This window comes from Vicia villosa, linkage group LG1 (assembly GCF_029867415.1).
Source record: "Vicia villosa cultivar HV-30 ecotype Madison, WI linkage group LG1, Vvil1.0, whole genome shotgun sequence".
Classification (NCBI taxonomy): Eukaryota; Viridiplantae; Streptophyta; class Magnoliopsida; order Fabales; family Fabaceae; genus Vicia; species Vicia villosa.
The window spans coordinates 60,003,317-60,017,346 of NC_081180.1; the positions used below are offsets into that span (position 1 = coordinate 60,003,317).

Consider the following 14,030-nt stretch of genomic DNA (forward strand, 5'->3'; position numbering starts at 1 on the left):
AATTCAAAAAATTTCTTTTGTATATAAACAACAAGAGGACTTTAGAAGGTTTTTGGCGACAAACACATGATGAAGAGGTAGCTTATAGGTTCCAACTAACGAACCCATGTTTCTTTGACATCAAAAATTAAATGCTTTTAGATTTGAGAGAAATTTAATTCAACGGAAAAACTTCAAAAGATCCATACGAACACTTAAAAGATTCAAAGAGACATATATGTTTTGCATCCAAACCAAAATAAATGAAAGCCAAAAGAGGTTTCCAAAAGATTCAAAGAAGCTTTAAATCAATTTACAAAATAATTTTTAAATACTAAAAACATAAACACATTTTAACAAGCCCTTAATCTAGCCTATTTTTAACCCGTATAAGATGCACTACCAAACCAAATCTTACTTACTTTGTGTAAAACAACAACCTTACTTCAATTAATTCATTCCAACTTTACATTGTTTGGTTAGAATTCATTCTTACTTTATGATTCCACACATAAATAACAAGTAATTAAAAACATCAAATTTCTACCAAATATCTTCCCTTTTTCCTTTTGTTTGCATTGACACCATCCAATACAACAAACAAAACAACTACAAAATGGAAAATAACTAAGCTTTTATTTTGTGGTTGGAAAAAATTTAGGAACAATCCAAATATATATACAGTGGATCCTGACTCCAGATGGGATATGAATTGATTTAATTCTAAATTAGAACCACAAACCCTTTCAAATATAATACATATTATTTATTCAAATTTCATGAGTTCAAAGCATAAACATAAAGCCATGCTATGTGCCAAACAACTTTGTTTTTCTTTTTCTTTGTATACAATTTAGAAAGGAGTCGGTATTGGCTGATAAGTGAATGGAGAATCAATATCACATCAGGTGTTAACATTCAAGCATTATTTGACAAAGATCCAAGCAACCAACAATTTTGTGTTCTATTATGTATTCTTCTACTTGGTTTAATCCTTTATTAATTTGAGGCAATTTCCAAATTATATTTGGAATATAGCAAAGGTTATATATTTTGACTTAAAAAGTAACACACCTTTTAAGTTGGCCCATTAGTTGTGTCCTTTTGGTAGGATACGAGTTTCTGTTAGCCCTAGAATTCCAACCTGAAAAAATGATATGAATAAGCTCGTCGCCGTTTGCCACTCAACTAGTACAATGTTTGTGCGCTGTTAACATGGAAATGTTAACTATATATTATTGTTCGAAAGTTACTTCTATTTGCTAAGTCGTATGAATTTATGGATAAATAAATTTATTCTATAGGCAATAAATATTGAGAAATTTTAGTTTCATGAATCAAATATATGTCCAAATTAATTTTTGTCGAAGAAAAGTATACTTCAAGTTAGTGTAATCGGTTATAACAAAGTTAACCGGTTACACCCCCTCTCAGTAACATGCAAAATCAGGCAGAGATTTAGCGTAATCGATTAAACCAAATATGTAGCATATTACACATCTTTTAATTTTTGTATTTTTGAGATAGTGATTTCCAGGCCGTCTTTGAGGGCGTGCAAAACGGGCTACCGCACAGGGCCTCAAATTTTTTATGATTAAATTGTAACTAAAAAGGGCCTCATAAATATTTTCCACTATTAAAATGAGGTTAATTAGGGCCTTTAATTATTTTGTCATGATTAAACCATGACTAACCTACACAGGGCCTCCAAAATATTGAGACACCCTTGGTGATTTCGTATATCTGGTTACACCACAGTTATGGGAAGTTTGTTTTTCTGATTAGTTGGTTAGTTATATTGTTTTGTATAATGATTTAAATACCCATGTTGGGTCATTAATGTTAAAATGTCATATTTTCACCTTAATTCTCTCCATCTCTCCATTATTCACCATTGTTTTTTAGATTGGAGTTTTATCCAACATTTGACATTAAGAGGATGGTTCTTTGATCAAACACTTAGTATGCAGAAAATGATTTTCATCTCCAATGAACATATCCCTACAAACCTCCCAATTTTTTATGCGGAGAATTATTGAAGTGATCAAGAACGGTGTTAATCCACTTATAAAAGGTGCAACAAATGCACAAAGAACTACGCACAACGAGGAAAAGGTTACAAACTCACAAGAGACAGCTAGAATTATTTAAATGGAGGAGAAGGAAACCATACAAGAATCACAAGATTGGTGAATCAAGTGAAAGTTTGAAGAGAGACAGTCGAAGAGCAGTATGTGGTTGATAAAACCTTGACACAAAAGAGTAAGTGGAATTTTGAGAAGGTTTTGAGGTTATGTTTAAAAATGTGTTTCTGAAATGAGGATGAGGAAAAGACGAGTGCACGTATTTGTGTCAATATATCCGAATATACAACTACGGTAGAGACCGTAAATGCATTTCCAAAATATTTCTACATGATATCTAAAATTTATGCTAAGACCAGTTGGGATACAACTATGGATCTCTCCCATAAATACATTTCCAGCTAGTTCCTGGTTAATGATGCTTCCGAAAATTTATTTCCTATAGATAGAAATATTTATATATTTTCGTGCAGTAGAAAAGTATATGGTGTGTTAAAAAATTCCCTAATTTTTAGGGTGCAATTTGCTGAAGCAAAATAAAAAGTTACAATTAGTGAAATTCTCAATTAACTTGAAAATTCCACAAGAAATTTGTAAACAAATTTAGAAGTTGAAAACTAGAGAGATATTAAAATGCTCCACTAAACTATATTCAATCATCACCTTCCTTGTAAAATTTGAACAGAGAACTTATAAGTCGGCTTATTAGTGTCATATATGTATTTGGCTAAGAACGTACGAGAGCCTTATTAGTGTCATATATGTATTTGGCTAAGAACGTACGAGAGCCTGTGGTTTACGTATTGAATTTGAAAGCCTATTTTGTATCTACCTTATGTTGTTTCATCTAAAAAGAATAATATCTAGCTTATGTTGTTTTAAATAATAAGCTTGCTGCGATGCATACTATTTGTAATATATGCCACTTGAAATTGTGCAAGTAGTGTTTGAGGTCAGGTGCACAACATGTTTCTGTCGTTTTTTCGATAGTGATTTGGTTGCCGTCACTGCATGCATGATTGAAAGGATGCTAATCCCATGACTAGATGCCAAAATACACTTCTGTTAAAATTTCTCAATATTTTCTGCCTATAGAATAACATAACTTTATTTATACATAAATTCATTCCCATGTTAACACAAAAATGTGCTGGTTCAGTGGCAAACACATGAGCCCATTCATATCACTGCTTCGACTTTCGAGTACGAAATCTACCAAAAGGACACAACTAATGGGCCAACTTAAAAGGTGTGTTACTTCTTATGTCCAAAATATATAACCCTTGCTATGTTCCAGATAGATTTTGGAAATCACCTCAAATTAATAAAGGTTTAAAACCAAGCAGAAGAATACATATTAGAACCAAAAACTGTTGGTTGCTTGGATCTTTGTCAAAAAATGCTTGAATGTTAACACCTGATGTGATATTGACTCTCCATGCATATATCAAGCCAATACTGAGTCCTTTCTATAATTGTATACAAAGAAAAAGAAAGTTGTTTGGCACATAGCATGGTTTTATGTTTATGCTTTGAACTCATGAAATTTGAATAAATAATATGTATTATATTTGAAAGGGTTTGTGGTTCTAATTTAGAATTAAGTCAATTCATATCCTATCTGGAGTCAGGATCCTCTGTATATATATTTGGATTGTTCCTAAATTTTTTCCAACCACAAAATAGAAGTGTGGATATATTATTAAAGTACATTATCACGTGACTACAGGACAACATCTTATCAACTCACTGCAAATTAGATAAAGGATTGTTCACTGTATCGTTACCCTTCACACGTCTCATCCTAGCTCTGCTACAGCCGATCTACTCTCTTCTAGCTAATGTCTCCAACAACTATTTGTTGTGTGGATAATCAATCTCCATTTTCTCCAACTGATATATATTTTTTTATCTATTTAAAGAGAAATTGGAAGATTGAATTCAATAAAAGAACTGTGTGTTAACAATGTAGACATACACACACATGAAAGAAAGAGTTATAACAAATGAAAAAGAAAATGCTGCTCACAGAAGAAGGTAGAAGACTCAAAGAAGAAGAAGCACACATAGAACAAAAATTTGTACTAAATTTGTACTCTACTCAATGATATTATTGAGTTAGTGAATAAGAATGTTACTAAAATGCATATATGAATTTGAATAGAAGAAATCAAGAACGAAAGAAGATATGAAGCTAAACAATGAAGATCTTCAGAGACAACAAAGGAGAGACACTCTAAGCTTTCATATTATATCTCTTAAAGTGTTATCTTTTATGCTTAAAAGTCCGTGTAATTAGCTTAACAATAAGCATTTTTGTATACACAAATCTTGTAATCTTAACCTTGTAAGGTTAATTTCCTTCAGGGACCAATTGTGGTCAGATTCCTTGAGATGTCAATAACGGTTGTTATTGAGGTTTTTTTCCTTGAGGGACTAAATGTTTTAGTTAGGAGCCTTGAGATGTGAATGATTATTTGACATTGAGGTGGTTTCTTCAAGAGACCAGTTGGGTCAGATTACTTGAGATGTCAATGACAGTTTTTCATTGAGGTTGTAATAAAAAATTTATTTGATTAATGGATTAAGTCCTTGGTGATAAGACAAAATCATCCTGGATGGATGGACTGGAATAACCTTGTTAACGGTGAACCAGGATAAAAATTTGAACCACAGGGGCCTTTAAGATCAAATTTCTATTTGCATCCATAACTTTCAGCACTTCATTTTCTATGTGAATCTTGTAATTCCTTTCAAAGCAATTGGCTAGTGCTTGAAAGATTACGTTTGATTCCCGAAAAATACAACACATCTTTTATCAAGAAATGCTCACCATTCTTCCTCTTGATTGATACGTCGCCAATACCCTCTACTGCAAGTATGCTATCATCCACAATTTTCACCTTGTTTTTCAATGCTTGATTTATCTTAACAAACCATTCCTTACTTCCCGTCATGTGCATTGAAAACCTGAAGTCAAGGTACGCGTAGTCATCATCACGTTTTCATGTGATTGTACCCAACTTTGGGCGCATTTTTTTGCACTATTTTCCACTTCAACAGTCACCATTAACAACGTGATCCCATCATCTTTTTGTCTTGCAAAATTTGCTTTAGCTTATTGTGGATCATTCTTATTGGCATCACATTCACGAGCAAATTGTTCAAGCTTTTGACTGTTGTAACATTGAACATTATTTTTGTCATCTTCCATCTTCCTCTTATTTCTCTAGTGTTGCCACCTTTGTAATTGTTTGATCCACCACCTTTGTTGCCTCTGCTTCCACCCTTTTAAAATGTTAAATTGTTGGAATTTTAGGATTCTCTCCCACCATTATTGTGGTAGTTTCTTCTACCTCTACTCATGGACCCCTTTCCCTTCACTTTCTTATCCTTTCCAACAAAACGAGCATGGAAAGCAACTTTTGCCTTTGCTTTATCAACATTTCTCTCTTCCATTCTCTTCTCACGAGCCTCAAAAGAAATTTTCAACTCTTTTTTACTCATAGTTTAAAGATCCTTGGACTCTTCAATGGAAACCACTACATTATCAAATCTTGACCTCAGCGTTCTCAAGGTTTTATCAACCACATACTGCTCTTCGATTGTCTCTCTTCAAACTTTCACTTGATTCACCAATCTTGTGATTCTTGTATGGTTTCCTTCTCCTCCATTTAAATAATTCTAGCTGCCTCTTGTGAGTTTGTAACCTTATCACCTTTCAGTGCATAATCATGAGATATGAATTTTCTGAGATCCGAAACCCTACATTCAGCACCTTTTTTCTCTATAAAAATCCAAGTAATTTGCCAATTCGACCACTTTCCTCAAAGAACTGGCTTCCGAGCCGAACACGAAAGTTGTAGATATCATCGAAACAGTCGGGGTCACACGAGAATTCCTCTCATATCACCTTCAAAATAATACTTGTGAATTTTCTCGTATTTCCACTATATAAACCACATTTCACACCGTATCTTCTTAAACCCATGAAAACTCTTTATTATTTTTACTTCCTTTTCGAACGACGAAATAAACGTCTTGGATAACTTATAGCTCAACTAAAGAGGGCAAATTTTGGGGTGCAACATGCATGCAGAAACGTGATCCGCTAATCATGGTTAATCATGCGCACAAGATCACTCGCCTGGTAGCTCCTACTGAGCCATGGTTTCAGGATCTGTTGCTTCTTTCAGGGTTGAAAGATTTGACCATATGTGAATATACTATTGTTAATCATGGTATGATTAACACTTTTGTGGAGGGATGGCATCATGAGACATCATCATTCCATCTACCACATAGTGAGATGACATCATGAGACATCATCATTCCATCTACCACATTGAACGATATCGCATGTCTGCTGAATCTTCCGATAAGAGGGATGTTTTTAAACCATGAGAGGTGTAAAAAATAGGAGGCATTGGAGTTGTTGGTGAAGTACTTAGGAGTTACACCATAAAGTGTTATGGAGGAGATTGAGTGAACTTGTGATGCTCATGTTAGATTTAGCTATTTGCATAAGGTGTTCATGAAGGAGCTACTGCATGCACAGCAAGCTGATGGTGATCCCGAGCAGGTAACCCAGCACGGAGCACATTCAATGAGAGCGTACGTGTTGTATCTGGTTGGCACTGCCACTTTTGTGGACACGAGTGCAACTTACATAGATTTCATGTACCTACGAAACTTTGACGACTTTGAATGGATCCATGATTGTAACTGGGGGCCTCCTTGTTTGGTGTACTTGTACCATAAGTTGTATGAAGGTTGCAAATGGAAGACGAAGCAGATGACTGGCAGCATCGCACACTTGACGGTAACTTTTCTTAGTCTTATATTGTATGGATGCTATTTTGTAAATTATTTCGGTTCTATTACTAATTAATGATTTTTCTTTTTGCAGACATGGATACAATAGGACTTCCCTCGCATATTCGGTTGGTCACTTGATCCTACGTATATTAAAGTAAATTCGCGTGTCGCTGCATTCGACTCGCTCTGAGGGAACCAGGCGACAGAGTCCTTTTGGGTGTATATTGACAGCTTGGTGTTTGATGATATACACTTTTAGGGCATACGTCGACCACTGTGTGACGATTCCATTTAACGAAGTTTTGTTTTACTCGGGATGGTTGGCTTACAATTCGAGCAAGACACCTGCTCGTCTGCCTGAGCGCGTCATGCGTCAATTCGGGTACATATAGTGCATTCCCCTGGATCCTGCTGTGTCTGCTCCTCCCATGGTGAAACGTAGGGATAGGGATGCCTTGTTTGATGATTATGTTAATCATCTGGTGCCAGATGAGTTTCAGAGTACCTTAGAACCAGACGATTGAACCTACGTGGACGGTTATATCCTATGGTTCTTCAGGGTGTCCCATCCATATCTGCTACATGATGCTCCAAGATATCCACCTAGGTCAGCTCCTCAGGAGATTATAGAGGAGAAGCAGGCTAGGGTTGATCATGTCCATGATGTGTTTCCTATGTGTCATCGTATCGTGGATATTGGACAGGCGGGTATTGATGGAGGATTGTTTCTTGATTGCTCTAAGGTTAGAATTGTTCTAGATGGCATCATGGCGGAGACTCGGGAGGATCTGCTTTACAGGAGGCAGCGGAGGAACGTCGAGAGAGGCAGGGGCCGACTCATAGTCCTTCATATGCAGTAGTCTTCACATTTGTATATCTTGTATTGTATTTTGGTTTGAATAATATTTTGTTTATCAACTTTGAATTGTATTTGGATAATATTTTGATTAGCGACTTTATAGACTTTGGACACATTTTGTAATGTTGATTACTATATGAAAATATATGTCTTTGTATTCATGCAATGCATATAGTATGGTATTCATGTCATACATATAATATACTAGTATATCTTAATATATGGAAACATTTGAAATATTAAAATTTATTCTCTGCTATTGTCTGCATAAAGTTCGGAAATGTATTTCCGGTTCTTTCTCATAAACGCATCTCCCGAATTAACTGAAGTTTAACAAACAAAAAAATGTGTGTCCCGGAAATACACTATTGGGAATTTATGAGCACAATTGAATTCATAGGATTCTTTTCAATGACATATGGTGTGTTAAGAAATTCCCAAAAATTATGTGATTGTGTTGTAGAACTTTCTAACTCCTTAAATGTTATATTTTGATGAACTACTAAACAAATGTAAGTATAAAAGTTAAAAATTAAAAAATAAATGATAAAATACGGGGGGGGGGGGGGGGGAATATAAGTTAGATTGATTGTGTGTATCTTAAATGAAATATACAATATATTATGACCTCTATAAAATATAGTCATACTCGCAAACAAACTAGCAGGAAAATGTTTGGTTCCTTCAAAGAATTTGAGAGTTTTGGATCCCTCCCTTCTCACATATTCAAAAGTTAGGACTCTGCCAATAACCAACCAATAATTTTTCAGTGATAAATTTTCCTTACCTTCCTCTATGTATTTTAAACATAAACACACATAATTAATAAAATGTAACTCTGCCTAATTATATAATAAATTTCACAAACTGTTTCTAATTAATATTGTTCTTTGGTGGAATCAAAAATTGAAAGATGCGGAAGTTGCGGTCGAGGAGAGTTTCTAATGTGACAGAATGGGGGTGTACCTGCAAGGTTAACACTCTGACACTCAATTCAGTATGTGAAAAGAGTAGGGAGTATTCAAATTGTGTTTGAAACTTGTTACATGAAATGGTGTCATTCCCTATATATAGGGGAGAGGAATAACGGCATCGCTATCTTTCAGTTGTGGAATACGGAGGATTATTGGATGTGCTCGAGGCGTAAATCTTCTACAGCAATTTATAGGATAGCCCTATATTAAGGGGAAGATTCCAAAAACATGATTGTATGGTCAACAGAGAGGTTTTGTCCTAGAACAGACCATCTCAGGGTGGTCGGTCTAAGGGGATTACGGTCGGCCTGGAATGGTTGCCCCCAAGCCCTTATGCTTGAGTAGCGATGTGATGGTTTTGAGAATCTTACCCACGGCTTCCAATCACCCTTACTTCATAATTTTACTATTTAGAACATCAAACATATATTTAGAGGCGTCATTATTAGCATTCTTAGGAATTTAAACACTCAAGTGTTACGTGCGAGAGATGTGGTCGTTGATAGGACACCTTTCTTTCCATATTTCTAAAACATAATTCTAGAAAGAACTAGAGTCTTTTTACTTTAGAATTTTCTTTTCTCCTCTTTCTTGAGCAGTTAAATCATTCTCTTTTGACGTTTTGTCTTCCTGTACTCGAGAATGTTAGTGCAATATGGCTAAAAATTCACAAAATAACGTGAAAGGAACCCAATCAAATCCAACGCCTCCATGGGAAGGTTCTATATATTCTTATATTGTGTCCGTTTTTACCAAAGTGGCCAGCCTGGATAAGGCTATTCTTAAAGTGGGGGAATCATCACATTGGAGTTTCATCACTCCTTCTGAGAATGATAGAATATGAAGCGGGTACAAAGACTACAAATTCCTCTTTTCGAGTTTATCTTCTCAAATTTGGTTAGTCGATTACCCTTTACTACTTTTGAGATATGTGTTTTTAATTACTTGATGGTGACTCCTTCATAACTTCACCCTTCGAGTTGGACATATGTAAAGGCTTACCAATACAAGTGTAAATATCTGGAGGAGGGCCTTACAGTCACCTTTTCTTTTAATCTTTTTCATTGTTGTCATGGTACCCTGGCCTAACCAAGAGAATAGGAGTTAGTTTCCTTTGTGCCGAGGATATGGGTCTTCGAAGACTTTCTTTATTTATCTCCTTTTGCGGACCATATATTCTTGGTTAATCCCCTTGATCCCTTGGCTCATGCGACCATCTTGAGGCCGACCCAAAAGTAGGGGTTAGTGCAAGCCTTAGTTTCCCTAGTGCTGGTCAGAGAAACATTTCCCCGTGGAGAATGGTATCTATGTTTACAAAGAGGAAGATGTTTCTTATGAGGAATCTTATCAAAATAAGAGATTGGTAGACTTCGTTAACCGCCTGGGTTATCTTGGAAGCAGAGTTCCCTCAGCTAAGGCCGATGAGAAATGCTTAAAGCATCTAATAGATGTTTCATTGCTAATAGGTGTTCACTCTCGCAAGGATTACCGAATTGCCTTTGGTATGTTTGAAATTTCCTCTATTTCTTTCTTGTTAGTTTACCCCCTTTTTCAATGCATATTTTGATAACAATTGTGTTTTCATGCTGTTAGACGGAGACAACTTATCTAGAGAAGGGTGATAGACCCAAGTTAAAAATAAACTTGTAAAACTTATGTTTTAAAGATTTATGAACTATGGCAAGCGAAAAACACCCGGATAAACTATCGTCTAATCCAAACCGTTATTGAAAAGTTCGGATATGCGTTAAACCAATGTTATATGTGATGATCATGATAAGCTACAGGGAGAATATACTTCCACAAACATTGCGTTTGAATATAATCACAATAGTAATGTGTTTCTAATGAAATATAAAACAACAAACACAAAGAAGAAAATTACCAAACACTTTGTGTGCTATCATGGATAAATAATTAATCCTATTCCCTAAATCCTTTTTAATCTTGATCGAATTGAAATATAATTATTGTAAAATGACTAAAAGGCCCTTCATTAATTTGAAATGACATAAATGCCCTCACTTCATCGACTTGAAGTGTCTCAAGACATTTCTAAAATGACCAAGATATCCTTTATGATAAAATATCCATTTTAGCTTTCAATCATCAAATCCCACATTCCTCCACACCTCATTGGTTTCCAAAACATTAAGTACCTTCAATACATCACAATAAGCTCCAAATTAATATTATAACACATCTATCAATTTGAATAGGAGAATGTGAGATGTTACAGTATCATTATAGTCATAAATGAGACATGCATATGGACTTCCTTGCAAAATATTGTTGATTAATAAAAAAATATTCAATGCATCTGTTCATATTCAATGCATCTGTTCTTAATGCTAGTGACGTTCCATCAAGACTCTTTACTTATTTTTGTTATGAGTCTGCCTAACGATGTACATGGAAAAGCCTTTCTTTCTAGAGAATAGTAATAAGGGCTTGGGGGCCAACTTTCTAGACTGTTTGTAAGGCTCATGACAAAAGACCTAAGAGCGAACCTCGAGTTAAAAGGCATTTAGAATAAATAGACCTTCATTTGGCCACAAGCGGACAACTTTTCCCTTCCATGCATTAATCATGGTCTGCTTCAATCAGTCGGTCATCCATATATTACGTTACATCACACGTGAACAGTTTCAACCGCTCTTGGTATGTAATGGTAAAGTGCTTCATTTTAGGTATTTAAATGTATTCTGACTTTATAATTATAATTTATAATTTATGTCACTAACTTGGATGTTAAAGGGTTAATCTTGCAAATGCACCATACTCTATCGCATCGAAAACACTGCTTCACCGTAGCAAAACACAATTTCATCACCTCATCTTTCATTTTCAATTTGTAACTAAACATAATCTAAAATAAATTTTATCATTCAAAAATGAAATATTATTAACATATGTAGGAAGTCTGACAGCATAGCTCACAAGAAATTAGAAGGAATTGATTTTGTGGACCACGATTATTTGAAATAATCCGGCCCGACCAGGATGGCCACAACACCACTTTTCACCACACCACCATCTTCTGCCACCGCAGCACCGCCATCTACACATTCAAGTCAGGTAGACACCCTCGCTCTCTTAATCGACAAATCCAAATCCAAAAACCACCTTCTCCAAATCCACGCAACTCTCATTCGCCGCGGTCTCGACGACCACACCATCCTAAACTTCAAACTCCAACGCCGTTACTCTACCGTGGGCCACCTCCACTACTCCGTTACCCTCTTCAACCGCACCCGTAACCCAAACGTCTTCTCATGGACCTCCATTATTCATGCCCACACCCAATCACACCTCAACGACCAAGCACTTTCTTACTATGCTCAAATGCTTACCCACCGTATCCAACCCAACGCCTTCACCTTCTCCTCCCTTCTCAACGGCTCCACCCTACAACCCACCAAAGCCATCCACTGCCACGTCATCAAATTCTGTTTAAGCTCTGACACTTACGTGGCAACGGGTCTTGTCGACGGTTACGCGCGAGGGGGTGATGTTATTTCCGCGGAGAAAATGTTTGACGAAATGCCTCAGAAGAGTTTGGTTTCTTTTACGACAATGCTTACGTGCTACGCGAGACATGGGAAGCTACGTGAGGCTCGGTTGTTGTTTGATGAAATGGGAGAAGATAGAGATGTGGTTGTTTGGAATGTAATGATTGATGGGTATGCTCAGAATGGGTTTCCTCAGGAGTGTTTGTTGCTTTTTAGAAGAATGCTTGTTGAAAAAGTTAGGCCTAATGTGATTACTTTGTTGGCTGTTCTTTCTTCTTGTGGTCAGCTTGGTGCTTTGGAGAGTGGTAGATGGGTTCATTCTTACATTGAGAACGAGAAAAACGGTATTTTTGCGGTTGAAGTTCGGGTGGGTACTGCTTTGGTTGATATGTACTGTAAATGTGGAAGCTTGGAGGATGCAAGAAATGTTTTTGACAAGATTAATGGTAAGGATGTGGTGGCTTTGAACTCAATGATAATGGGATATGCTGTTAATGGGTTTAGTGAAGAAGCTTTGAAGTTGTTTCATGAGATGTGTGATATGGGAGTTAAACCTAGTCATGTTACTTTTATTGCAGTTTTAACTGCTTGTGGACATTCTGGTTTGGTTACCAAAGGATGGGAGATTTTCAATTTGATGAAGAATGAGTATGAGATGGAACCAAGGGTTGAGCATTTTGGGTGTATGGTTAATCTACTTGGTCGAGCCGGGCATTTGCAAGAAGCTTATGATCTTGTGAGGTGTATGAAGATAGATCCTGATCCTGTGCTTTGGGGAACTTTACTTTGGGCTTGTAGACTCCATAACAATATTTCATTGGGAGAGGAAATAGCAGAGTTTCTTCTGAGCAGTGACTTGGCTAGTTCGGGGACTTATGTGCTTCTTTCCAACATATATTCTGCTTCCGGCAACTGGGTTGGTGCAGCTAAGGTTAGATCGTTGATGAAAGACAGTGGAGTTGAAAAAGAACCTGGTTGTAGTATAATTGAAGTTAACAACAGGGTACATGAGTTTGTTGCTGGTGATTTAAGACATCCTAAGAGCAAAGATATATACATGATGTTGGAGGAGATGAATAGTTGGCTCAAGGGCAATGGTTATACTCCAAAGACAGATGTTGTTTTACATGACATAGAGGAAGAACAGAAGGAGCTATCCTTGGAAGTTCATAGTGAGAAACTTGCGTTGGCATTTGGGCTTATTAGTACCAGTCCAGGAACTACAATTAAGATTGTAAAGAACCTTCGTGTTTGTTTAGATTGTCATGCTGTGATGAAGATGATATCTAGGATCACTGGGCGTCAAATTGTAATGAGGGACCGGAACAGGTTCCACCACTTCAACAATGGTTCATGTTCATGTGGGGATTATTGGTGAACTTGACCCATAAAATGCTTTTTCAGGGAGAAGCACCCAAGTTGTGGCCGTCCCAGTTAACCGAAGGTTGCCTAAATTCTTTATATTAACTATAAAACTGTGTTTCTATCATATATTATAAAATGGCATTTAAAATATTGTGAACCATTTAACCATTTGTACCCAAAAATATTGTGAACAGTGCCTGTCTCAAAAATCGAATCCAGTAATATTGACCATCATACAATGAACCTAGCTTGCTTTCCTCACATTTCAGTGCATGTTTTGATGTATTTAAGGAATTGAATGGTGACCAGAGTTGTTAATCCCGGATAGCGGAGCGGCCGACTTCCGGGAATGAGAATAACGGTATCCCGGATAACGGGATAACTATATGGATAATTATATAAAAAATTATATATATATATATATATATATATATATATA

General features: G+C 36.2%; 1 protein-coding gene across 1 annotated transcript; it reads left to right on the top strand.

Moving 5' to 3' along the window:
* Positions 1–11,611: 11,611 nt before the first annotated feature.
* LOC131639069 (pentatricopeptide repeat-containing protein ELI1, chloroplastic) lies at positions 11,612–13,953 on the top strand. The gene has a single exon (XM_058909582.1). The coding sequence runs from the start codon at positions 11,718–11,720 to the stop codon at positions 13,602–13,604; it is 1,887 nt and encodes a 628-aa protein (XP_058765565.1). The 5' UTR covers positions 11,612–11,717; the 3' UTR covers positions 13,605–13,953.
* Positions 13,954–14,030: the final 77 nt, after the last annotated feature.

What these genes read in the sequence shown, in the direction of transcription:
- LOC131639069 (XM_058909582.1), top strand. Translation starts at nt 11,718, where the DNA reads ATGGCCACAACACCACTTTTCACCACACCACCATCTTCTGCCACCGCA.